Source organism: Herpailurus yagouaroundi, unplaced genomic scaffold (assembly GCF_014898765.1).
Source record: "Herpailurus yagouaroundi ecotype Mexico unplaced genomic scaffold, PumYag 29, whole genome shotgun sequence".
Classification (NCBI taxonomy): Eukaryota; Metazoa; Chordata; class Mammalia; order Carnivora; family Felidae; genus Herpailurus; species Herpailurus yagouaroundi.
The window spans coordinates 28,241,570-28,269,268 of NW_024412377.1; the positions used below are offsets into that span (position 1 = coordinate 28,241,570).

Here is a 27,699-nt window from a genome sequence, read left to right on the forward strand (position 1 = left end):
TCTTTGGTTAGGTTTATTCCTAGGTATTTTTTGGTTCTTGGTGAAATTGTAAATGAGATCAATTTCTTGATTTCTCTTTCTATTGCTTCATTATTGGTGTATAGAAATGCAACTGGTTTCTGTACATTTGTACCCTGAGACTTTATTGAATTCATGTATCAGTTCTAGCAGCCTTTTGGTGGAGTCTTTGGGTTTTCCATTTAGAGTATCATGTCATCTGAGAAAAGTGAAAGTTTGACTTCTTTGCCAATTTTGATGCATTTTATTTCATTTTGTTGTCTGCTGATGCTAGGACTTCCAACACTATGTTAAACAACAATGGTGAGAGTGGACATCCCTGTCGTGTTCCTGATCTCAGGGCGAAAGCTCTCATTTTTTCCCCATTGACGATGATATTAGCTGTGGGCTTTTCATATATGGCTTTTAAGATGTTTATGTTATGTTCCTTCTATTCCCAACTTTCTTGAGGGTTTTTATTATGAAAGGATGCTATATTTTGTCAAATGCTTTTTCTGCATCTATTGACAGGATCATATGGTTCTTATCCATTCTTTTATTAATGTGATGTATCATATTGATTGATTTGCAAATATTGAACCAGCCCTGTAGCCTAGGAATGAATCCCACTTGATCATGGTGAATAATTCTTTTTATATGCTGTTGAATTCGATTTGCTAGTATCTTATTGAGAATTTTTTCATCTATATTCATCAGGGATATTTGCCTGTAGTTCTCTTTTTTTGCTGGGTCTCTGTCTGGTTTGGGAATCAAAATAATGCTGGATTCATACAATGAGTCTGGAAGCTTTCCATCCATTTCAATTTTTTGGAACAGCTTGAGAAGGATAGGTATTAACTCTGCTTTAAATGTTTGGTACAATTCCCCTGGGAAGACATCTGGTCCAGGACTCTTATTTCTTAGGAGATTTTTGATAACTGATTCAATTTCTTCACTAGTTATGGGTCTGTTCAAATTTTCTATTTCTTCCATTTGAGTTCTGGTAGTGTGTGAGTGTCTAGGAATTTGTCCATTTCCTCCAGGTTGTCTGGTTTGTTAGCATCTAATTTTTCATAGTATTCTCTGATAATTGTTTGTATTTCTGATGGATTAGTTGTGATAAGTCCTTTTTCATTCGTAATTTTATCTATTTGGGTCCTCTCTTCTTTTTGAGAAGTCTGGCTAGATGTTTGTCAACTGTGTTTATTTTCTCAAAAAACAAGCTCTTAGTTTCATTAATCTGTTCTCCTGTTTTGTTTTGTTTGGATTATATGTTGTTTCTTTCTGCTCTGATCTTTATTATTTCTATTCTTCTGCTGGCCTTGGAGTTTCTGCTTCTAGTTCTTTCAGGTGTGTCGTTAGATTTTGTATTTTGGATTTTTCTTGTTTGTTGATATAGGCCTGGATTGCCATGTATTTTCCTCTTAGAACTGCCTTTGCTGCATCCCAGAGGGTTTGGACTGTCATGTTTTCATTTTCGTTTGTTTCCATACATTTTTAAAGTTCTTCTTTAATTGCCTGATTGACCCATTCATTCTTTAGTAGGATGTTCTTTAACCTCTGTGCATTTTGAGGTTTTCCAAACTTTTTCCTGTGGTTGATTTCAAGTTTTCATAGCATTGTGATCTCAAAATATGCACAGTATGATCTCAATTCTTTTGTGACCCAGTATGTGATCTATCTTGGAGAATGTTCCATGTGCACTTGAGAAGAATGTGTATTCTGCTTCTTTAGGATGAAAAGCTCTGAATATATCTGTCAAGTCCATCTGGTCCAGTGTATCATTCAGGGCCCTTGTTTCTTTATTGATTTTCTGCCTAGATGATCTGTCCATTGTTGTAAGTGAAGTATTAAAGTCCCCTACAATTACCACATTCTTATCAATAAGGTTGCTTATGTTTGTGACTAATTGTTTTATATATTTGGGTGCCTCTGAATTGGGTGCATAAACATTTGTAATGGTTAGCTCTTCTTGATGGATAGACCCCATAATTATGATATATGCTCTTCTTCATCTCTTGTTACAGCCTTTAGTTTAGAATCTAACTTGTCTGTTATAAGTATGGCTACTCTGGCTTCCTTTTGACTTCCAGTATCATGATAGATGGTTATCCATCCCCTCAGTTTCAATCTGAAGGTGCCCTCAGGTCTAAAATGAGTCTCTTGTAGACAGAAAATAGATGGGTCTTGTTTTTTTATACATTCTTATACCTTATGTCTTTTTATTGGAGCATTTAGTCCATTTACATTGAATGTTATTATTTTAAAGGTATGGATTTAGAGTCATTGTGTTATCTGTAGGCTTCATGCTTGTAGTGATGTCTCTGGTCTTTGTGGTCTTTGCAACATTCCATTCACAGAGTCCTCCTTCGGATATCTTGTAGGGCTGGTTTAGTTGGTGATGAACTCCTTTAGTTTTTGTTTGTCTGGGAAAACCTTTATCTCTCCTTTTCTGAATGACAGCTTTGCTGGATAAAGAATCCTTAGCTGTATATTTTTCCTATTCAGCATATTGAATATTTCCTGCCACTCCCTTCTGGCCTGCCAAGTTTCAGTAGCTAGGTCTCCTACTACCCTTATGTGCCTACCTTTGTAGGTTAAGGCCCGTTTGTCCCTAGCTGCTTTCAGAATTCCCTCTTTATCTTTGTATTTTGCCAGTTTCACTATGGTTTGTCATGCAGAAGATTGATTCCTGTTATGTCTGAAGGGTGTTCTCTGTGCCTTCCGGATTTCAGTGTCTGTTTCCTTCCCCAGGTTGGGGAAGTTCTCAGCTATGACTTGTTCAAGTACACTTTCTGTCCCTTTCTCTCTCTCTTCCTCTTCTTCTGGAACTCCTATGATATAGATATTATTACATTTCATTGAATCACTTAGTTCTCTAATTCTCCCCTCATGGTCTAGAATTTTTTTATCTACCTTTTTTCAGCTTCATCTTTTTCCATAATTTTATCTTCTGTTTGCCTTATTCTCCCCTCTGCCTCTTCAATCCTCGTGGTGACCACCTCTAGTTTATTTTGCACCTCATTTACAACATTATTTAATTCAACATGAGTATTTTTTAGTTCCTGATCTCTGCAGCAATAGATTCTCTGCTGTCTTCTATGCTTTTTCAAGCCCAGATATTAATTTTATGACTATTATTCTAAATTCTTTTTCAGTTATATTGTTTATATCTGTTTTGAGCAATTATTTAGCTGTGATTTCTTCCTGGAATTTCTTTTGAGGAGAATTCTTCTGTTTCATCATTTTGACTAGTTTTCTGTCCCTTATGTGTTTTAAATCTTGCTATTTGCCCTGCACCAGTGAGCACTACTTTGTTTTTTTAATGTTTATTTATTTTTGAGAGAGAGAGAGAGAAACAGAGTGTGAATGGGGGAGGGGCAGAGAGAGAGGGAGACACAGAATCCAAAGCAGGTTCCAGGCTCTGAGCTGTCAGCACAGAGCCCAAATGCAGGGCTTGAACTCACGAACCATGTGATCATGACCTGAGCCGAATTCGGAGGTTTAACCAACTGAGCCACCCAGGTGCCCCAGCACTACTTTCTTAAAGAAGGGTCATGCACTGTCCAGGGTCTGGCCCTTCAGGCGTGTGTTATTTGCTCTCTGTTGTTATGACTTTGGTTGCTTTATCTCTGTACTCATAGTGATGTTTTGGACCCTCCACCAGGTGTGCTTTAATTTGTTCATTGAAGTAGCCCTGGAAAGGAAAACAAACAAAAAACAAAAACAAATGAAACAAAACACAAACAAAAACAAAAAACCAGAAACACCCTCTACAACTAACCCACGGTGGGAGCGGTGTTGATGGAAGAGGCCTGATCTCATACAAAGAGAGAAACGACAGGGGCGGGAAAAGAGAAAAGAAAAGAAAATTGACCAGAGAAACTGTATGGCTTAATCCAGAGAGAGAGGGAGAGGAAACTAAAGAAGGAGAGGTAGAACAGGTATAAACAGAATAGATTAAATATGTCTGCTTAAACAAACCAACAACCAGAATAACCACATTAGAGGAGGGAAGAAATAAAAAAGAGAAAAGGAAGAAAAAAATTATATATATTATATATGAAATATATATATTATATATAAAATATAAATTATATATATATAATTACATAATATAAAAATATATATTATATATAAAATTATACAAATTATATATAATATATATTATATATAATTTTTTATATATTATATATTTAATATGTATTTATTTATATATAATTTATATTTAATACAGATTATATTATGTATAATATATTATACTATATTATATATTATATATTGTATATATTATATTATACATAATATAATAATATACATATATACATATATGTATAATATACATAATATAATCTGTATTAAATATAAATATATTTAAATATATAAAATTATATATATATAATAAGAATTGTCCAAGAATTAAATCAGGAAATGCAAAACTGCTGGATGCCTTTGGAACCAATGGCAACGCTGGTCTGGAGGAGGGACTGTGTGGTGACTCAGCCTCAATCCCGTTACAGTTACCAGGCACGGAGGGGCGTGGTTTGGTGTAGGCGGGTCCCACCTCCACTGTGGGCCTGCTGTCTCCCTGAAGCCCCACCTTGTCAGTGACAGGGAGAAAAATGGTGACACCACAGTCTCACCTCCCCAGACCTGGTGGCCCAAACCACTCTGTTCAGGCCATCCTTGCAGTGCCCCACTGGCGCCAATGAGGCAGTTTGTCCTGGTCCGATGACTCCCGTACCTCCCTGGCACTAAGCTGGGATTTAAACGCCAATGTCTTAAAGGGTCCCTCTCCCTGCACCCTGGTTCCAGGCAAGTGCTGCTCCGCGCCGCCTATATATATATGGCCCGTGGCTGGTTGGCGCAGGCAGTTTTTGCCCTTTGAACAGCTATATACCTTCTTCCCACAGCCATCCAGGGAGGGGGTTGCTTTCTCCCACTGCGGACTGTGCCTCTGAGCTAGTTACGGAGTCCAGGACTGACTCCCTTCCTTCCCAGGAGCGCTAACTGGGCAGCCTGCCCCAGTTCGGAGAAAGCCCCACAGTTAGAGGTTGGATCTTTCTCCATCCCCATCCATGGTCTTTCTCTCGTCCAGATACAGTCCTACACTTTCCCAGCTTCTTTTTCTCTTCCCTTTGTCTCTCCGCAGAAGGGGATCCCTCCCTTCCATGCCTATGCTGCCCGTTTCATCTCTCCCAGTTCACAATCACGCACCTATGGCCCACCACGTTGTCCCCGTGGGTCCCCAAAGACATCTCTTTCACTCAGCAGCCTGGACTCTTCGAATTCAAAGTCCTTTGGCCTCAACACTGCTGTGTTTAAGGGACAAGGGAATTTCAGGTTCTCCTACTTCTCTGCCATGTTGGATCTACCCAGGGATGACTTTTTAGTAATTATAAGTTGTTTTCCAGTCAGGTTAGTTTTTTTTCCTTTCTAAAGTGGCCCTCTTGTGTGCATAATACACGATTTTTTCTTAATTTATGCAATAGCATATATTATTAGAAAACTAGTATGAATGATTCCTTGATTTTAAGGATCAGGGGAAATTCCTGTGCATTGGAACAATTAAACATGGAATTGAGTGTTGGTTGAGCAATGGTAGGAGGGTTTGAGATCCTCTGTTTCCTTTTTCCTCTAGCTTCATTTAATATTTCCTCTTCATCCCCAGTTTTCAGCAATGATTACTGTGTCATTTGGTGTGGTTTTCTTCATGTTCCTTCTGCCTGGGGTTCACTGAGCTCTTGAAAATCTGTGGGTTTTGTAATTTTCGTCAGATTGGAAACTTTTGAGGATTTTTTTCTAAATTTTTTTTTCTGCACCCCCACCCCTTCTCAAAATCTAATCACGTATGTACTGTCCCAGAGGTCACTGAGGCTTGGTTCATTTTTTTCCCATTTTTTTTCTCTATGCTTTACTTTGTATTCATTTCTATTCCTGTCTTCAAGTTTACTGATGATTTCCTCTGCAGAACTGAATCTGTTATTATTAATACCATGTAGTGTATTTTTCATTTCAGTTATTAAATTTTTTGTCTCTAATAATTCAGGTTGGTTCTTAGTTGTATCTTCCATTTCCCTCAATATATGCATGTGTTTCTCTATCTCCTTGAACAAATGAAATGTATTTAGAATAGACAAATGAACATCTTTCTCTGTTCATTCTATCATCTGTGTCATTTTTGTGTTTGTTTTCTTTGAGTGATGTTTCTTCTGACTATGGGTCATATGTCATGGCTTTTCTGAATACCTAGTAACTTTATATTGGATGCCAGATGTTGTGAATCTTATTTTGTTGGATGCCCAACTTTATATACGTTTAAATATTATTGGGCCTGCATCAGTGTTACTTGGAATCACTTAATCACTTCTATCCTCTCAAGGTTACAATAAAATTTGTAAGAATGGGTCCAGAGTGGCCAATCTGGCCCCACTGTTAAGGCAGTTATCTCCTGGGGGCTCTCTTCAATGCCTGTGTTTGAGGAGATCCTTCCACTCTGCCTGGTGGTAACATGGACTCTTCCCAGCCCTGTGTGTGTCTCAGGAATTGTTCAGCTTACTCCTTTCCTCTGGTTCTTTCTCCAGCTTCTGGTATCTTCCACAAACACACATCCACAGATTGGCTATCACTCAAGACTTGCAGAGATCCCTCTGTGGATCTCTATGGCTTGTCCTCAGTGCATCTTTAGTAGTCCACCCTGAAAATTCTAGCCATCTCAGCCTGCCTCAATAATAGAGTCTGCCTTCTCAAATCAGGAAGGTCACCAGGCTCTATTTGGATGCCTTTCCTGGCACTGAAGCCTAGAAACTCCATCCAGGCTGGAACACTAATAGGACTCTTTGGTAGCTTTCCTTAGTTCAGGAATTAATGTGCTGTATTGCCTGTTGTCTGATGTCTGGAAAATCATCTTTCATTTATGTTGTTTATTTTTCTTGTTGTTTAAGACAGGAGGGTAATTCTGAACTTTGGTGCCCCATCATGTCTCTTACCTATGTTCTTTACCTCTATTCTCCCATTGAGTGGTACTTACCCTCCACAGATTAGCTATTGGGCAAGGGTCTCCTCTTGGTCAGTACAAAAGCACATTCAAAGCCTGAGCTCATGCTGGACTTTAAGCTTCTCCTGGGTCTTCTCTCTCACAGGGTTCCACATGACCAGCATCTCCTTTGTTCCAAATTAAAAGAAACCCCAGTTCTCACCTTTGGGACCTGTATCCACTGACAAGTTACCCAATGCCATTCCAGTCTTTTCTCAAAGCACAGGTGATCCTTGGAAGAGCATAGGCCAGAGTCAGATTAAGCAAGCCAATGCCTCTTGGAAATAGTGCTGAGAGTGGGTTGTCACTCTGCAAGATGGTAAGAGAGCTAGACCTAGGAACAAAATTCATATGAATATGAAGTGCTTACCATGTACAAAAATTAAGCATGACACGACATATCCTTTAAACCTAAGACATGTTCAACAGCAGGCATGAACGGCAACACCTAAAGGAATGGACCAAATATCCAGTGTGTGGTATAAACAAATCAAATTGGAGTTCAGAGGCAAGATCAAGGAAGGTGTCTCTAGGGAAGTGTGATTGGAACAGAGAATGCAGAGATGTGCAGGTTTACATGGGTGGGCAGGAAGTCACATCAGGTAGGAGGGATGATGTGAACAACACAGCAAGAGTAGGAAATGTTTCTGAGCAGAGAATGATAAGACAAGGTTAAAGTTTTGAGGAAAGTGATATGGTTGCACACTACAAGCTGAAACAAGTAAAAGGGAGACTAGAAACCAAACCAACTCGGAGCTGACTGGGGTGGCCTGTGACAGAAGTAAAGAGGCTCTGCACCAAGGTGTCAGGAGTAGGGATGGAAGGAAGGAAGAGAGAGGCATTGCCAAATGGGAATCAGATGATTCTGTGATTAGTATCACATAATGGGCTGAGAAAGAGGGATGTCATTAAAGAGTAGGCCATTGAGCTCTTGAGTCAGTCAGTCACTCAGCAAAAGTTTTTCTAACACTGTGCACTGGCAGCATCACACTAGACTCTGGGAATAGAGAGCAACATGAACAGAACATGAGGAATGTGAGCGAGGGTTATGAATGCAGACCCCTCCAGAATATCGCCATGCAGGCAAGATCTAGGGCAGTAACCTCCAAACTTCATCACATGTTCTGATGGCTAAAATAGAGCTAGGACCCCCAAGATGTGGATTTTCATTTATAAATTATACGTGTGTACTACTGAACTAATACATTATTTACATTATCAAATTTTTTAAATAAAAATGACATAACAATGTTATCAAAATATGTGTAAGTGGAAGTTCTGGTATTTTCTCCTGCATCCCCTTGGTTTTTGCCCCCTATTTCGGAGACCAGTGCTCTAGACAGTTGAACAAGATGAGTTCAATCCCTATGGCTTTGAGAGGAACAATCCTTTAATAATTTTCATTTTTATTTTTTGTATAGGCTGGCCTGTGGTTTACGAGAGATGAAGATCTAAAAATTCCAGAAAATCCCCTTGAACCCCTGCCATTCAATAGAAAGGAGCTTCTTATAGAGGTAATTGCTGAGATCCTTAAAAAAAAACCTCACTACTATAACACTGATAATTTCTTAATCTTTTCTTCCACTTGGTAATTTGTTTCAGATTCCAACCCCCACCCGACCCCCAGTTGTAGACTTTAATGTTCATAAGGTAGCAGCACAGAAAAGTTCTGGAGGAGGAGGCAGGGACCAAAACCTTAAGACAGAGCCCCGCTGTTAACTCTGTGTGATCTTGAGCAATTTTCATAATCCCTCGGGTCTCACTTTTCTCATCTGCCAAGTAAGCCGTTACTCGACACATCTGTCTCTAAGTGTCCTTCCAATTCTAAAAGCTTAGGATAAGGGCAATCATTTTACGAACACAGTAACCACTCCACCTTGGGATACATCCCAAGACCACAAGTGTGTGCCTGAAATTGAGGATAGTACAGCACAAGCAGGGGAAGGGCAGAGGGAGAGAGGAAAGAGAATCTAACGCGTGCCCCATGCCCAGCACAGAGCCCAATGTAGGGCTCAATCTCATGACTGTAAGATCATGACCTGAGCTGAAATCAAGAGCTGGACACTTAACTGACTGAGCTACGCAGGCATCCCTTACACTGTTTTTTTCTATACATACATATGATAAAGTTTAACTTATAAATTAGGCACAGTAAGAGACTAACATTAATAGCTAATAATAAAATAAAAATTCTAACAATATGCTGTAAGGAAAGTTATGTGACTATGGTCTCTCTCTCTCAAAATTTGTTATTGGACTATACTCACTTGTCACGATGTGAGATGATAAAATGCCTACATGGTGAGATGAAGTACGGTGAATGATGTAGGCATTGTGAAGTAGTGTTAGGCTACTAGAGACCCTCTGATGATTTGTCAGAAGGAAGATCATCTGCTTCCGGACTGAGGTGGACCACAGTGGACCGTGGGTGACTGAAACCACAGAAAGCAAAACCACAGATAACGGGGACTACTGTATATGTTTTTGTTCATTTCTCTTTGATTTTGATTAACTTGTACAACATACCAAGGGTTGCATAAGTATTTCCCATGACCCACTAGATTATTAGCAATAATATTATTATCAATATTATTATTATCAATAATATTATTAGCCTCTATCCCTGAGGCCACAATAGAAAACAGGACCTTAATATATGTAAAGTACTCTGGTTTGAGTGTAAATGTTTAAAATATGAAAATATACCTAATACAACCAAATTCAATAGACTATGAGAAAAGTTGAGCTGTGGATTTAGACATCTCTGCAAAGTAGGTGTATTGATTGTCCAATTTCCAGGCAGCCATTTGCTCATAACTGCAGTATGAAACTGAACATGACTCTAATTACAAACTTAAAGTGAAAAGTTCCCTTCAATTGGATGCACAGTGTTCAAGCACCTCTCCCAGATGCTAGCAGGAGAGCAGATAAGAGAAAGGGGTCAAGGAGTTACCAAAGGCCAAGACCTGAGACTGGCAAGGGTGGGGACAGTTTTTTGTCTTGGTCATGGTAGGGGTTTTCAGTGTGAAACTGGAGGATGGAGACCAACCCTGTAAAGCCTTTGGAAGGCCATCTCTCTATGACTTTTTGAACAAGTCTGTGGGCAACATAAGCAGGTTCTTCTGCAAAGAACCTGGCCATCTGAATATGATGTCACGTGAAAGCACTTTGCTTTCCAACCAGAAATTTTTAGAAATGTCAACCGAGGGCAGAGCCCTTCAGTTGCTCACCCAGAAGCTAATGCCAGAAGGTAGACTGTGCCCTAAGACTGTGAGGCGGTGAAGCAGGGAAGGCCCTGTGGGTCCCTAGGGAGGGCATGGCTCCCACATATCAGTATCCAGACTGCTGGGAAGTGACATGGAGGAAAGGAACAAAGTCGGCAGCAGAGACAGGACCATGAAGCCTGAGAAAGAAGTGGGGCAGAGGATAGCTGACATGCGTGTGTGAGTGTGTGCATGTGAATGCGATGTCCAGAGGACAGAAAGGTGTGGTGTTTTCTGCCCCTCAGTGCGTCAGAGACTGAGTGCTCAGTATTACATAAGTTTCAGTGCTCTTAAACTGGGATTAAAAGCACAGATTCCAATGCTCGCAAGCTTCAAGGTCTTGATGACATTACCTAACCTCTCTGCACCTTGGTTTCTTTCAATCCCTCCCTGGCAGGGTTGTTGTGCAGAGTGAGTGATGGGCACAGAGTAGCCCTATGTAAGTGTTAGCTACACAGAAGCTAGCCTTGCTGACTCTGCTTGGTTGAAGAAGAACAGCTAATGGTTAACATCCTGAGGAAAGGTGTGTAAAGAAAAAAGATAAAACAACAGAACAAGTTTACGTCCTTGGCTGTAATTAGAATAGGAAAGAACAAATCAGTGAAGGGAAAAGGCTCTGTGAAGAAGGAATTCTGAGAGTCAGGAGCCCTGGGCTCTGTCCCCAATTCTGCCATGACTCACTGGAGGATGTTGAGCAGGTCCCTTCACACCGAGGGCCTCTGTACCTTCTTAAGAAGAGGGATTGGACTAGTCTTGGGTCCCACCCAGCTCTTCTGATTTGTTACTTATGCTCTCGGTGACCCAGGGCTTGCCTCTGAGCCACACTGGCAGGGCTCCTGCAGATAGGCCATCAGCACTGTCTGTGGCCTTGGATGACCCCAGAGTCCTAGGCACTGGATGAAAGGCCACACTGCATCCAAGAAAGGAACCCTGAGACACGTCTGTGTTGCAATCACATTGTTGTCCTGTGACAGTGACAGCACACTTCATTATGACTGACAGGGTCCCACAGGCCATGTCCTGGCTTCCCAGCTTCCCACACACTCAACACCAAGAGCAACTATTCCAGGATTTTAAAAACCTTAGAGATTTCCCGAGAAAAGACAATTTTTCCATATTCAAATTCACAGCTATTGTTTTAATTTCTCCACAGCTTCTGTTCATGTGAAATCCTTCTATTACTTTGGGCTGGTCATATTTGTTGAGGCCAGGATTGAAATACTACCTGATTATTAACGAATCCCGAATGCCTATTCCTACCTCAGACCTCTCTCGCAGACCTTCTACATGCAATTGCCCATTTGACATCTCTACTTGAACATTCTAGTAGATATTTCAAGCTCACCGTGTCCACCCGAACCCCTGTCCCTGCCACCCCACCACTCCCATCTTCACCCAAAGCCCTCTTCCTCTCAGTTACTGGCAACTCTGATCTTCCAGTTGCCAAAACCCTAGGACTCATACCCAAATCTTCTCTCCTTTTTCAAACACCATGTCCAGTCCCTCAGGAAACCCTGGTAGTTCTATCTTCAACATATACTAAGGATCAGACCACTCCTTCTAAGCCCCATGGCCATCACTGGAACAAACCACAGTCAACCTCACCTGGATGATGGCAACAGCCTCATGATGGGTCTCCCTGTTCCTCCCTTGTCTTAGTTCAGATTACAGGCAGATCGTGGCAGCCTCTCCTCAAAACCCCCCATGGTTCTGCATTCTACTCAAAGGAAAAGCCCAAGTCCTGAAGAAGCCAGCCTTGCCTTGGCCCTTATTCCTCTCTCCCTCATCTCCTTCTGTTCTGCCCCAGCCCATTCTGCTTCAGCTACACCTGCCTTCTTATGGTGTAACCATGCAAGGTGCATGCCCACCTTAGGACACTGGCCTCAGCAGTTCCCTCTGCCTATAATGCTCTTACCCCAGATGTGCTCCCTGGCTAACTCCCTCCAATCTTTGTTCAAATTTTACCTTCTCAACCGTGCAATCTGTTCCCCTCCCCACCTTCTACTCCTTATTCCTCTTTTCTTGGCCCACTTTTTTGTGTGTTCCCATAATTGCTATCTAACTTACCCAACTTTTAAAATGTATTCTTTATTGTCTGTCTTCCCCTTTAGAAAGTAAGCTCTTCAAGAACAGGCATCTTTATCTCTTTCTTAGTGAATACATTTCAAACACCTAGAATAGTCCATGCCTAGCACATCTTAGGTGTTCAATAAGTATTTGCCAATACCCATTCATTAGCTCACAGCTTCCTTGAGTCAGAAGTCCAGGCATGGCTTAGATGAGTCCTCTGCTCGGGGTCTCATAAAGCAAAAATCAAGATATCAGCTGCGATTGCATTGTCATCTGAGGTCAACTCCAAGATTGGTTCCAAGACTGGCTTCTGAGATGGATCATTGGTAGGATTCAGATCCATGCAGTTGTAGGACTGAGACCTTCAGCCCAAGAGGCTGCTTATTGTTCCCTGCCACATGACCTTCTCCACAACTGGACAGTCTGATTCATCATGGCCAGAAGGAGAGCATCTCTCTGGCTTCAAATCTCTCCTTACGGCCTGGGTCCTTTTTCAAAGAGCTTACCTGATTAGGTCAGGCCCAACATCAGGCTTCATTTTGATTACCTCAAAACCAATTGATTAAGGACTTTATTTACATCTACAAAATCTCTTTACCTTTGCTATATAAGGCTACCTACTCACGGGAGTGACTTTCCCATTACATTCACAAACCCAATCCACACTCAAGGAGAAGAGATTATACAAGATAAATATGCCAAGGAGTGGGAACCTTTGAAACTTTCTTAGAATTCTGCCTACTACAATATTTTAAATGATCTTAGGAACACAGCAAGCTTTACCTTTTATAAATATTCAATCCAATGACTTAAAATCAAGCCTGTGTAATTACAGAAAGAGTCTACATATCAGATTATTTCATTTTTTCACATCTTTTTTTAAGATATAATATTTGGTTGCTTTGTTAATGAAGATAATGATGCACCTGCATAGCATTTATAAGTGCAATTCAGTGGAAGTCATAATGAAGTTCAACAATTCCTTTGAAAGAAATGGAAGATAAGCACTCAGGGACCCTGCCATGGTTCTCTGTTAGTGTCAGTCTCCCTTCTACTCTAAGCCCAGCTGGCCATCCCTGTAGTAACTCAGAGGCAACAGGGCATGAAGAAAACACAAAGTCCTGAAGGAACCCACCAGCTGGATCATGAAAAAGGTGCCCCTACTGTCAGAGAGTGGTTTTAAGCATCTCAGGATAGTTTAGTGCCTGGCTTACAGCAGACGTACCGCTCCGTTAACTTTGATAAAAGTGACTGAACAAATGAACTTGCAGACTCCATTGACCTCTGAGATTCTTTCCTGCTCTGTAACATAAAGACTTTATGCAGTTCCCTATCAAAGTTATTTTTATTTAAATTTTTATTGGATTTGTCAAGTGTCAGAAACTTACTCTTCTGACTGTCTAATTAAATGTGTGTCCATAGTTGTAAGTATTGTGGGTAGCCAAGAATAACATGGTATCTATGGATCTAGGCACTTGCTTCTCAAAGTCTAGGCCAGGACCATCAGTGTTAGAATCATCTAGGAGCTTGCCATATGTGCAAAGCTCATATAACTCATAGTCTAAACCTTAGACCATTCAAGAATCATCTACTTTATCAAAATTTAAATTAAAAAAAGAAGATTCTCCAGGCCACTAACTGTACATATACGAGAAGAGCTCTCACTGAGGAAAGGAGTCTTCTCTACAAACAGGCCCATGTAGGTGCTTGGGTGTGACCTGTGAGTCCCAGGATTTGAGCTTCTTTGTGGGGGGGCCTCAGGGGATATTGAGTTCCCACACACTAGCTTTTCTTGCTGCCAAATGCACAAAACACTGCATATAGAGCTGGCTTCCAGCTCAGTCATCTAGAATGAATGAGAGATTACCAAAAAAACCTGATATTCAGTGGTTAGCACACTTTCTCCTCCAGTGTAAACTCACAGTGGAAAGAGTCCACATTACTGTCAACAAATTAAGTATGAAGTTCAGAGCAGGATTGACCAGTTGAAAGATTTTAATGGCTAGAGTCCCAGTGGCTTTGGTTATCATTTCCCCCCTTGCCACTCAGGGTAGGGAGATATACCAGAAGCTTCATATTTGGTAGTCAGGGCCCAGTTTGTCAGAATGGTGATGAGGATAGATAGATGGATGGGTCTTTGTTCTGTGGTTCCCTTTTCCTGCTTCACATGTCATCCCCACATGTTTTTTTTTATTATTATTATTACCACATTCTTTCCTAAATATGTTGATACCATTAATTAGCATACAATTTTCTTTAAAATTAGAATATTGAGCCTTATTTATTCTGTGTTTTAACTTAGCATATTCTTCAGTTAATACTATTCATTATATATTACTTTTACTAATTCAATCCTCAGAAAGTGGCTATATTCCAAAGCTCCTGGAAGGATCTTTCATTGCCTGTCCATCTATTAACTACCAGTTTTTACCTTTTATGTTTGATCGGAATTCTTCTTGTGTGACAGTTTTTCTTTAGGCTATTTGCTGACTATGAGAAGGACCCACCTCAACTTGACTACACACAGATGCTGCTTTATTTTGCTTGTCATCCAGATGCTGTGGAAGGGGTCTACAGGGCCCTCAGTGTGGCCATTGGGACTCACGTCTTCCAACCAACCAAAACTCCTACTTTTATTGCAGAAAAGGTAATTGTGGTCCAGAAATGGACCAGCAATGGGGTCTGGAGGGGGCTACCAGAAGATCTTAAACTTCTAACAACAGAAGTTTTTTTTCATCTCTGTATTTTTCTGGATACCTAACACAGTGCTTTACACACACTAGGTCTTCAATAAAGCTTTACTCAATTGGCTTAAGAACTAGAGACCCACTGTCAAACAAACAAAAAACAAAAAACAAAAAACAAAAACAAAAACCTTTGTAGTAAAGTCAAAATTTGCTCAAAATTTGTTGGTGGAATCCAAGTTTGTTCTGTAAAGGACAGCCTTTATTTTACATGAAGTACTTATCCTGATAAGTGAATAAGTGGGTATCAACCCAATCTATCTGTCATACTGTGTGGAAAGTCTACATGCAACAAGCCAGGCCTCAGACATCCCACATACATGTGACACTTGATAGTGTTTCAGGCCAAAGCCCAGTCTCCTGAAACCCACAAGTACTTTGTATATCCCACATCTAAAGACAAAGAAGCTTAATAGCTAATTAAACCTCACATTCCCTTTTAGATTTCTAAAGGCTTGGCATTCCCTGGCTGTCTTGGGTGGAAAAGCCTCAGAACAGAGTACAAACTGATGTACTTATTAGATGTTCTTCTGCATGACTTTTTAGTATCCCTCTGACATTTTGGGGACAGAGCTGTGATCCTTGTAATGGAATGTTTTTTCTCTCTTCGTTTATGGACACAAAGGACAGAGGGGTACTGCCCAGTCCAAATTCCTCAGATGTCCTAGGCACACTTGTTTGCCTTTCATACATGTTTGTCAAAATAGACTATGCTGGGTTCTCTGAAAGAAAGAAAGAAAGAAAGAAAGAAAGAAAGAAAGAAAGAAAAAAGGAAGTTTCTGTGACAGCTTTCATATCTAGGAAGAAATAGACTCTCTGAGATGCAACACTAAATTTTGACCTGGGACAAATGAACAAGAGATGTCCTTCCTCTTCCATCAGGGTCAGAGTGAGGCCAGACAGGTGCCCAGTAAGCTGCCAACTCAAGGCTCTTCAACCTGATGTGCTGTAGATGCTACTTCAATACCTGCACAGTGACAGAAAGTGCAGCAATGAGTGTTTATTTCATTCAAGTATTCTGTCTTCTTAGATAGTAGAAGGCCAGTTTCAGTTTTCCCAAGTAAATAAGGAGTCAGATATGGACTGCCTTTGTTGGGACTGCATTTGCCGCTTCCCCAGGGATGCTTCTGTACCCTCTCCCCATAGATTGGGCCTCCCTAAGCTAACTCTGGCATGGATCGCGGCCTGCCAGGAGATCTTAGTCACATGTCTGTCCTCCAGGAGACTTTCCCTGACCTCAGGTGATGTCAGGCAGCCCCTGCCGTATGTTTCCATAGAGTTCTATGTTTCTCCCTTCATGATCCTCCTCACAGTCACTTCTTCAGGTCAGTTCTTTGCTAGATTCTAAGCACCCAGGGGGCAGGGAGGTGCCATCTGTCTTGTTCTGAACCTGTCACAACCCTGAACCCAAATTACTGGCACAGAGCTCAGTAAAGATTTCATTGAGTGGGTCAGTTAATTATGTAATTCACTTTGTAAATAGCCCTGTGGTCTGCAAGGGATACAGAAGAAGGCTGATTTGCTCCCCTAAAGAGACTCCATCTAATTGCCCCCATCCATGCAGAAAACAATGGGTGAACAATGTGCCAGACATGGAAGGAACACAGCGAAAAGGACAGATTAACATAGGGTCTTACTGATCAGAAGAGGTGTTTGTCTTTTCCTTTTTCCCACCTCCCTATCATTGTTTTTGCTATTGCCTCCACCTGGTGTCCCCTTCATCTCATTCTGAAGGGCTCAAGGCCTCCCCAGTATCCAGGGCCCATTTCAACTACCAGATGATTCACGAAGTTTCCCCTGACACTCAAGAGCAACACTGAGAGCTCTCAACGGGGCCCCCTTAGATTCAGATCCTCTCTGGTAGGGCTGGGCACGACTTCATGCATACATGCATTTATTCAACAAATATTTTCCCAGCTTCTCTGTGTACTGGGAACCACCCTTGGTGTGAGGAATAAAGTAAGTAACATGTAGACTACATCATATGATAATAAATGCTACAGGAAAATAATAATATAGGGAAAAATACAGGAGCTGGGGTAGTTTGCAACACTGGGAAGAACAGCAAGGTAGTTGCAATTGTAAGTAAAGACAGCAGCAGATGCCAAAGCCAGACAGTGGTGGGGGGGGTGGGGGGGGTGGGGTGTTGGGTGTATTCCAAAGACCAGCCATTATAGTTGGAGAGGAATGAGCTGGAGGAGAGTAGTAAGAAAAATAAATGAGGGGGAGAAGGCCCCAAGAGCCACTGTAGGGACCTTGGCTTTGACTTTGCTGAGAGATGAGATGAGAAGTTATTGGAATATGGCCATCTGACTTTAAATGTATGGAGATCTCTCTGGCTGCTGTGTTAGAGCATACTGTAGGGGAACAAAGGAGGGAAGTAAGAAGAGCTAGTAATTCAGGCAGCTGTTTGTCTATTGAATCCTTCTAATAAGTTATTTCTACCTTGAATTGGGGACAACCTGTTACCCACCTTCATGTTCACCACAGTAGTTGCCACATAGCAAATGTTCAATTAATGTTTATAAACATGGAGGGAAAGATGAGAAGAGGAGAGAGCGAGGATGAATGGAATTCTGTTTCTAAGGTAGAGAGGAGGAGAGCAGGCATTCCCATCAGAGGCAGTAGTGAATCCAGGAGGCTGCAATGAGCTAGAAAGTCCAGGAAAAAGGAAGCCTGTGCTAGAATTGTTCCTATAGCAACATACAGCTGTCTGGGTGAGTAGCAGCCAGGCCAGCTAGCACAGGAGGGCTCTGCATCCCCTCTGTCCCTAAACCACTCATTCAGGGAAGCTAATGCCCCACCAAGAAGCAATGCCCCTGGAGTGCTTCTCCTCAAAGCTCTTCTAAAGTCCAAGCACATTGCGCAGGAACTGCTCCACAACACCACAGGGATGGAACAGGCCTGAGGGGCAGGAGGCAGAGAGCGTGACTGTGACATACCACACACAGGCCTGTTCCTGGCTTTGGGTGAACCCAAGGTGCTTGAGCTTTTGAAATACAGAATCCGCCCACCCCCCTCATTCTTGCTCACCTCTTGTTCTTAGCATCCTGCCTCCAATTATGCCACTCTGTTTCTGTGCCCTTTCCAGCTGTGTTTGTTTCCTGGGCAACCTCATCCCAGGAAGCCATAATGAGTTTACTCAGAAATAACACCTCCAACAGATCCATATTCACTCCCAAGACATTAAATCAGATCTCTGCTTTTGCTTTCCACATGAATGACTGGAAACATCCACAATATTTTATTCTTCCTTACTCTATTTCAGTGACTCATGCTGTTTTATTCAATGTGGCACAGACTTTCTGTTCAAATCCATAGTTTCTTGGGTAACTTAAAAGAATCCCAAGAGCAAAGCATTCATGAGTATGTGCTGGTCCTAGTGAAGCTTTAAATAAGTTGACATTTGGCAAAATGGTTCATTCTGGCCTATGTGGTGTGGGGTTGTGATGTTGGAATTCAGTAAATTGTGAGTTTGAAACTCCCACATTTTAAAAATCTTGTTAAAGCATCTTGGGAGAGCATTTGTAGTGCTGGGGTTCAAAACATCTAAATTTTAATTCCATCTTACTCTTTTGACACTTTACCCATATTGGTCCCAAGGACTGACCTTCTGTTCTGCCTCTGAGTTGTGGGACTGAACTGATTGAGTGAAGGAAATTCATGGCCAGGCACTGTTCTGGGGACTGTTACCAAAAGGCAACAATTCGTTTATTCCATGATGATTATACCAGGCCTCTGAATAGTTAGTCTGTCTCTAACTATGAAAATAGGGCAGAGAGACAAGGCTCTTTCTCTCTTTTATTTAGGTATCACCTGCTCATCTAATCTGACTAATTATTTATTCACCCACAGGCTTTGTATTTATTGTGTCCTTGTAACATTTATATTGCAGTCTAAATAGAAATCCATTCATCCTACACTACCTGTGTGATGATCTCCAAGCGTCTTAGGTGGGCACAAAAAGGCCAGTTTCACATTTCTGCAATGTAATATTTCAGTTGTTTAAAATAGAGAAGAGTTTGAATAGGTAGATAGATGGGTAATAGGTAGATAGGTAGATAGATAGAAAGATAGATCTATACTTAATTCCAAAATCTTCACCTGATAATGCATTCTATCTCTGTCTTAGATTAGATTAAATTCCCAGTTTACCAAAGGATATAGAAACCCAACCCACACAGAGCTAGAACAAATGAAACCTGTCTTCATTACACTGTTCACAGCCCCTACAAATCTCCTAAAGGGACTTACCACTATCACAGGCTTCATTTCCTGCTGTATCATAATTTTTTATATATAGGGTTTTCATACCTATTTGGAAAGAACTTTCATGACTAATTAACTTGCACTTAATGCTTATACTGAACTGAATATTTATAAACATTGAAACCCTCCTTTTATTTTAAGCCTAAGTTTATCATTTTTCCTTTCTTGGGATAAAGGAGAGTCGGTATTCAGGTGTTATGGCATCTAATCAGTCAACATTCCAAAAACACCCATTTTTCTGTGGCAAATCATCAAATATCAACAATCTTGTCATGAAAAACTCACACACATATATGCATTTATTACAGTGAATACAATAAATACAAATATGTAGAGTATGTGGAAAGTACAACAATGAGTGAAAAAAATATCATCCATTCCCTAACCAGAGGTAAACATTTGTTAACTCTTTACTGTAACTTTCTTTTCCCTTTTCTTTTCTTTTTTTTTTAAATTTGTATATGTTTTTATTTATTTTTGAGAGAGAGATAGAGACAGACAGAGTGTGAGCAGGGGAGGGGCAGAGAGAGGGAGACACAGAATCCGAAGCAGACTCCAGGCTCTGAGATATTAGCACGGAGCCTGATGCAGGACTCAAACTTGTGAACCACAAGATCATGACCTGAGCCAAAGTCGGATGCTTAACCAACTGAGCCACCCAGGTGCCCCTTTCTTTTTTTCACTAATAAGCATAGATATATAAGAAAATGAGGATCCTAGTGTATTTATCATTTTATGGATTTTTTTTCATTTACCTCTATGAGTGTTTTCTCAAGTCACTAGGTACTCTTCTAAACCACAGTTTTTATGGAAGTATAGTATTCCATCACAGAAATATACTATAATTTATGTCACCACTCTCTGATTTTGGAATTGCAGATTTTCTGTGTTTGCTGTAACACTGAACAAACATCCATATATAGAAGTCTTTGTGCAAATGAATGTTTTTTTTAGAATCAATTCCTAGATCTATAATTACAAGGTCAACAGGCAGGAATGTTTTTCAGGTTTTTGAAACACAAATTACTTCAGAAATACTGTACTCTTTACCATACTCATGAGGCCGACCAACTTCATGGCTCTTGGCCGTGTTTCAATGAGCAGCCGTAAAAATCCCACCTGACTTTCTATGTTCAATTTGTTTTCTATTTTGCCATCTGAATGTTTAGTTGGGTTTAACCTCTGGTATGCGAACAAATGTTTCTGAAGCTCTTAGAATCTATCAAGCTTGAGAAATTAACTTGCCATAACCTCTCGGCTACAGTCAGTTTCCAAAGCAAATCCTTTAAAAATCTGTATTCATGTGCAGAAGCCAGACATCAGGCACACTAATTCACTCCAGTGTCCACTTACAGAGGAATCCAAAGTGCCTGGCAGTGCAGTGAGCTGAAGCATCTATGGAGGTAAGACACACCCCACACTGAAGTGTCTGTATCCACAGGCAGAATTGGTCTAGAATCTCGATGTGATCTCCAGTGCAGTCAGTACGCTCTCTTCGGTACTTTGTTTGGCTAGGTTGTGGGAGGCACCATCGCTTCATTGCGTGAAAAGTGTGTGACAACATTGGTGTGTTTAAATGTCTCCATTACTGGAAACCCTTCAGTCTGACTTCATATTGTCTTCATTAAATCGTGCAGACCTCCTCTTTTACTGATATGAGTCCAATTGAGGAATATCCTGAACATGAGGGAAACTTCATGAGTGAGGAAAGGGAATTAAGAGAAGAAAAGGAGGAAAAGGAAGAAGATATCCCTGAGAACGCAAACACTGAAAAGATTTCTTTGGAAAGACTACTCAAAGTGTTCCGAGGGGGAAAAGAAGTGCAGGACGCTAACAGATTTGCCAGCCACCTACAGATAGAGAACGCTGACTCAGAGGTTGGTTAGACTCCTTCAGAAAAGGGGTAACTTGTACATAAGAAAACTCACCCTCAAGTCTTAGCATAGTTTCATGGAATTGCTCTCAAATGTATCACTGTATAGAAATTATGGCAAATTCCTTTATTAAGTAAAACAAGTTTTTCACATCTGCAGGATTGTGAAGTTAACTTCACTTTTTTTTTCTTCTTTACAGAACTTCATAAAAGTATTTCAAGACCTAGGTGCCAAGAATCTGGAACCAGTCAGAGTTGCTGTTCTTTTGAAGCATCCTTTTATTCAAGACCTGATTTCAAGTTATTCAGACTATAAAATCCCTGTGAGTATTATCCCAAGGTGTCCTAATTCAGTCAAGCTCAGGATCAGGGCATGGTGGGACGTTTCCAGTGCAGACTACAGAGACAGGGGAGAAGTTGGTGCTGGCCAAACCAGGGTCAGAGAAGCTAAGCTGGTAAAAGCATCAGGTTAGAGAAGCCGGCCTGTGATACCCAGCGGGCAGCAAGGCCAGGAACAGTAGAGGTAGCTATCTGCACTATGAATGACACTGTTAACATTATGGAGCTGCCTCATTAGGAAGGGGGCCATCTTGGATCTATGACAGAAGGCTGGAGTGAATGAGACGAAAACTGGATGAGAGGCAGTATTAGTGTTCCAGATCGTTCCAGCCAGCTAATAACTAGCCTGTGACTGAAGAGTATGGAGAATAGAATCCCCCCTTCCCAAAAAGAACTAAGGAGACCATGATCCCCAAACAAGTGCTGACGTAGTTGTTCTCTCTAATCATGGCACCCATTGTCTATGTAGCGCATACAGTGTGAGCGCACACAGGAGACTGGATGTCAGTTCCATCAGGGAAACACTGTGCAAGATGGAGAAACTGAGGACAAAACCCATAGAGACTAGGCTGCCACAGAAGGAGAGAAGGAAGAAAGGGAGGGCTGCAGTTCAGAGATCACAGTGACCCAGCCAGTCTCTACCGCATGTGCTGAATGTGTGTCCACCCTGGCAATGCCAGGTCTTCAATGACAAGGGACAAGGCAGGCAGAGACACGCCCCAATCAGAGTGGGGCAGGTGTACAGCCTCCTCACGTACCGGTTCAACCGTATGAAGTCTCTTTATTTGGCTCCTGCTAGTTGTTTCTTGGACAATTAAGGGTGTGCTGAGTTTAAGATAAAAGCACTTTCACTTCGATAAAATGAAGGTGATTCTAAGACACATTTCTCCTGACTTGTCAGTGATAACCTTCTATGCCCAGAAATGAGACCATTCAGACGTGAATATCTTCAGACCTAAATTTGTTTGTTTTAGATTGCTGATCTTTTTGCTTATAAATTGTATCTCCTCTGTTGGTAATAACTGAAATCAATTTCTAACAAGCTAGCAGACACTCATCTGGTAGTGAAGTATGATGACAGCATTTAGGAACACAGGCTCAAGGATCAGGAAGTCATGGGACTGAATCTCAGGTAGACTACTTACTAGAGACCTGACTTAAACTTTCTCTTCATCCTGGCCCCCTCATCTGTTAAATGGGAATAACAGTCATTACGACAGAGACGGTTGCAGTGAGAATGAAATGAGCTCAGGCATTGCTCAGGCACATGGTGGGGTTTCTGACACTCAGCAAGGACTTCTGAAATGGTGGCTGCTGTACTTACTCTTGGCCGCTGAGCACTGACCACCAAGGCTAGCGATCCAAGACTTCGTGGGAGACAAAATGAGTATGAACCTCAGTTGCTGCTCTCAACCAAACTCCACTTGTGTGTGTAAGACAATTTTTACATGCAAGAATTACAAGAGAGTGATATGAGGTAAACCACCCAAGAACAACATTACAGGAATTCAAAACATAGGACGTTTTTTGTTCTAGAAGCTGAGTCTTCAAAGACGGCCAGGAGTTTTTGAAAGTGGAGGGAGAGGAGAGGAGGTCTACACGGATTCTGCCATTGGGGTGGAGAGAGGACAGCATTGTAGGGAAAAGGAAAGGTCTGTGCAAAGGCGTGGACACAGGACTGCATGGGGGAAGGGGAGCCAGTAGGTGTCTGAGCAGGGATGTGATGTGATAGCAACTTCATCTCTAAGTGTTTCTTTGTCTCTTAACCATATCATTGTGTCTCTAACATTTAATTGGCCTCTTTTAAAACAAAGTTGTGTCTCTTTATATAAATAGGCCAAAATATCTGGAAACATTGTTGGCAATTATTCCAAGTTGCTGTGCTCATACATTCCACAAACATTTACTGTTTGCATCAAAACTGATATGTTACATGTTGCTTTTCAGTTTTTTCTATCTCATATTTTCATTAATGAAGACTAGCTTCTTCCCCACGTAGGAGGAGGAGGGCATAGGTCAGTTGACCCTAGAATTAGTTGGGGGGGGGGGACAGAGCACACCAGAACTAGACCACAGGTTGGAGACAGGAGGGGAGAGAGGACAGAGGAGTGTCCCCAGCTGTGGGAATCAACCCCCTTTTGCTTTCTTCTGGGTAGATGTCATCCTGTATAAGTTCCAGAGGCACATCACCTTTGACTGCATTTCATCTTACATGGCTGTCCCATGTTTTAGGGAATGGCCCTCTCATTTTGAACCAGTAAAATAATTTTCAAACTCCCTTGGAATTATGTATATTAGAATTTATCTTGTATTACCAGGAACCAGTAGAAACATAAAATGATGCCATAATTATTTCCTCCCCTAAAGGGAAGAAAACTGTACAAAGTCAGATGATTTGGAAACATCTTGACTCTGGCCAGACCAAGTATGATTAACTTGCTGAGAAGATTCTATTCAGCATTTTCCTAAGAAAACAGCCAGTGGATGACTGCCTTTGAGAGTCAGCCCCTTGAAAAGGTGTCCTGACTCCTAGGGATAGCAGGAGTCCATGGGGCTCTTTTTAATGTACATATTTTTTGGAAGGAGTTTGATCAACTTGCTGTACACCTCGCTAGTGATGTTGTAGACAGTGCGGTCTCTCTACACAGGACTATCTGCAGCAGGGCAGGATTCTGGGCCACTGCCCGCTCTATCCCAGGAGTGCTTGGACATACTGACTACCAACGCCATCTTTGCACATTCCCCAAATTTCCCTGGCTTGCAGCACCCCTCCGACCTAGAGCCTACCAGCACAGGACATCTGACCTTCTGTGAGTCAGTTTCCCCGGACCGTTATCACCTGGTGCTCCAACAGCAGAAAGAGAGTAAGCCTGTCTGTCATCAGTCAGTCTGTGCTTTCCTTCATGGCCAGAGTGCTTCTGCAGAGTCAGCTTTTTCAGCTCCCTGTCTCCTCGCCCCCACCCTCTCCTTCCTGGCCCTCCACCTCAAAGCCACGAGAGGACAGAGGACTGCATAATTGGGACTCATTCATATGACTGTGAATTAGAGACTTGAGCCTGTGCCCTAAACGCCTAAACTCTGATATTCTAGAACGAAAGAGCTTCTCTTTCCAGTAAGATGTTCCATTCTCATTTTCATTGTGCAAAAAAAGAAAAGAAAGAAGAGAAATGAAGGAAAAGAAAAAAAAAATCTCTGAAGATTCAGTTTCTACCAAACCCATCCTGTCACCATTTCTGCTCCAGATATCCATGTAGAAGTAAATAGATCACATTTTAAAATGAACTTTAACCACAGTGATGTTATTTGAAGATCTTTCAAGATAAGTAGAGCAAAAGCTAGAATGTGGTTTTTCAGGTTAAAATGTTGTTTGCTGTTATAAACAGTGGGAAGTGAAGGTTGTTGCCTGATAGCTCTGTTTACAAGGTTTGTGTTTGGAAGCAGCAGCATTTTGAAATATATATTTGAAAAAACTGAGTATTCATAGTCATTTTGGCGTGTTTAATTCTTGCTCCTGTTGGGAGGCATCCTGGCTTTGTGGTTGAGAGAGCTGCCCAAGAGCCACACTGATTGGGTTCACACCTATGCACTGGGTGACCTTGGCCAAGTGACCTCACGGTGCCTTAGTTTCCCCATCTGTAAAATAGGTTACCATACATACCTCATGGGGTTCTTGTATGGATTTAATGACTTAGTACATATAAAGTGCTTAGCTTAGGGTTTGGCAGATAGGATGCACCCAAAAATAAATGTTAAACATTATAATTATTGCTACTCTTATTACTATTGAGGGTTTGTTGGTAATTGCGGTGCCCAGGAAATATTTCTGAGCCATGTGACATTGTACGTGGGTAAATAAATAAGCTGGCACTTCATCTCCTGAATTCAGTGTCTGCTCTTTGGAAAGAAAGAAAAGGCTTTCCTTGTTGCAGTGCCATGATGACAGAGGGTCCGAACTCATGTCCCAGAAATCCCCATGCGGGCAATACCTAGGTGCAAATTCCAGATTTGGTGTTGGATCTTATAGTTATTCGGTTAAAGTCATTTATTTAACTTCTGCTTTCATAGATCTTATACAAAGAGGTAATTTCAAGTAATATTCCTAAATTATTAAGAAAATGCTTTGGTTAAATAAATGTAACAAGATCAATGCAGATATCATAGCTGAGTTGTTAGTGAGGAAAATCAATCAATTTCCTATGACCAATATATCCACAAATGTAAGTGAACACCTGGTTTTCTATACCGACCTAACGAGTATAGTTTCTTAGAACAAACACATACTGAATCAATGTAAATTATTTTTCAGCAAACCTGCAAATCAAGCATATATGCTTCAAGTTAAGGTTTCCATTCAATAGGAGATAACAACAAAATCTTTTAGCATTAAAATCTGAATGTCACAGGGGAATTCTTATAAGCAAATGAGTCAGGACCCAATTACATGAGGACAAAATACGAATTACTAAGAGTGACTTGAAGGGATTTTCATCCCACTGTGCCTTCAGGGAATCTGACTTTAAGGTTTTCTCCAATCCTCTCAGTTGTAACAAAACATGATGGCTGCTATGGTGCATTGTGTTTTCAAAGCACCCAAGTCAAACATTTCCAAACTCTCTCAGCTTTCCTCCATTAACTGCTAGTGAAAATTATGGCCTCTGACTTCAACTGCAAACTCAGCCAGGGCTGATTTAAACATCTGAAGCTGATGATGTTCTCCATGCTGCAGAGTGTCAGGTGATCACAGGGCAGCTCTCACTCTTTAATCCCCAAGTGAACAGTCAGCAGTCAGTATTAGTGTAAACACTCTCTAGTCAAAGAACACGTAGTATTAACAATGGGGAGCGGCTGTTCTTTTTCACTTCACTTGAGTTTGACCTCTGTCTGTAGGAAATCTGCATTTTCAAAAAACAAGGTCTCACCAGAAAATGATTCACTATGATTCCTGGCAGTGACTGAAAATAAGCAGTATGTGTGTCACTCAGCAGGGGTCAGCTCAGATAGTGAATTAACTCCTGTCTTCTTGAGTAAAATGACCTCAGTCAAATTGAAACCTTTGGGACTCAGCTCTGGAGAAAAGAAAGTTACATTCTTAGAACATTTCCCTAAATCTGTGAGGGAAAGAAAAGAAACTGCATAAATATAACTCTACATTTTTCACACGTGTTTGTATCCCTTCTACGTTTTGATAGTATTTCACATTTATTTTTTTCAATGACTGTGATCTAAAATGTAAGACACTGCTATTTTAAATGGACAAAAAAAAGATCGATTTATTCCTAATATTAAAAAAAACACGGAGAAATGTAAAAGTCTCCCCTCAAAATAATCCACTCATCTAAAATTCTGTAAATCTGTAGATATGGTTGATCCGGCATTAGAATTTTTCATTAATAGTAAATGAATATGTTTTTTTCATGAATAAGGAAGTAACACTTAGGCTTGTTCATTAGGTGTCAAACTGTGTAAATTACTTTCTATAAATGTTACTTAATCTAATGTGACAATTCCAGTCATTATTAGATTAGGAAACAGAGGCTCCAAGATCTTTGATATCTTCCCAAGGGTACAACCAGCAAGTTGCAGGGTGAGATTTAAACTAAATAGAGAACCATTTTCTTAAAGAAAAATATCGAAATAAAAACAACTTTCTGTTTAAGCACTGCCATATATTACATGATCTTTAATCCTAAATCACTTATTAATGTCTCTTACTTCTCTTTTAATCTCTTCCCTTAGGATATTAAAATAATTCTCCAAAGGAGTGAGCATGTACAAGGAAGTGATGGAGAGAGATCTCCTTCGAGACTTACAGAGGAAAAGAAATGAAAATAAGAGTGTGATTTTTATTACTTGGCAATGAATCATCCAAACATAAAATGTAAACATGGTATTTGTCATATATGTTGCCATTGTAAGTATAGAAATGGCTTAGACCTGGTTATTAGGGGCAATGAAAAGGGGACCTTCCTTAACTGGGAGAATATTCTGTAATAAACCTTAAGTACAGAGCAAAAATACAAAGTAAGAAGGAATGCATTTTGACGTGATTCTGAAAATAGAAGACACCAGAACAATGCGTTCAAAAATAAACACACACATAAGTCATGA

General features: G+C 40.8%; 1 protein-coding gene across 1 annotated transcript in view; it reads left to right on the top strand.

Moving 5' to 3' along the window:
• SPEF2 (sperm flagellar 2) overlaps positions 1–27,486 on the top strand; it is a 185,313-nt gene extending 157,827 nt beyond the window's left edge. Inside the window, exons 33-37 of the mRNA XM_040495242.1 lie at positions 8,455–8,547; positions 14,834–15,013; positions 21,017–21,256; positions 21,453–21,575; positions 27,328–27,486. Of these exons, the coding sequence (XP_040351176.1) occupies positions 8,455–8,547; positions 14,834–15,013; positions 21,017–21,256; positions 21,453–21,575; positions 27,328–27,417 (726 nt within the window). The 3' untranslated portion in view covers positions 27,418–27,486. The remainder of the gene's footprint in view (positions 1–8,454; positions 8,548–14,833; positions 15,014–21,016; positions 21,257–21,452; positions 21,576–27,327) is intronic.
• Positions 27,487–27,699: the final 213 nt, after the last annotated feature.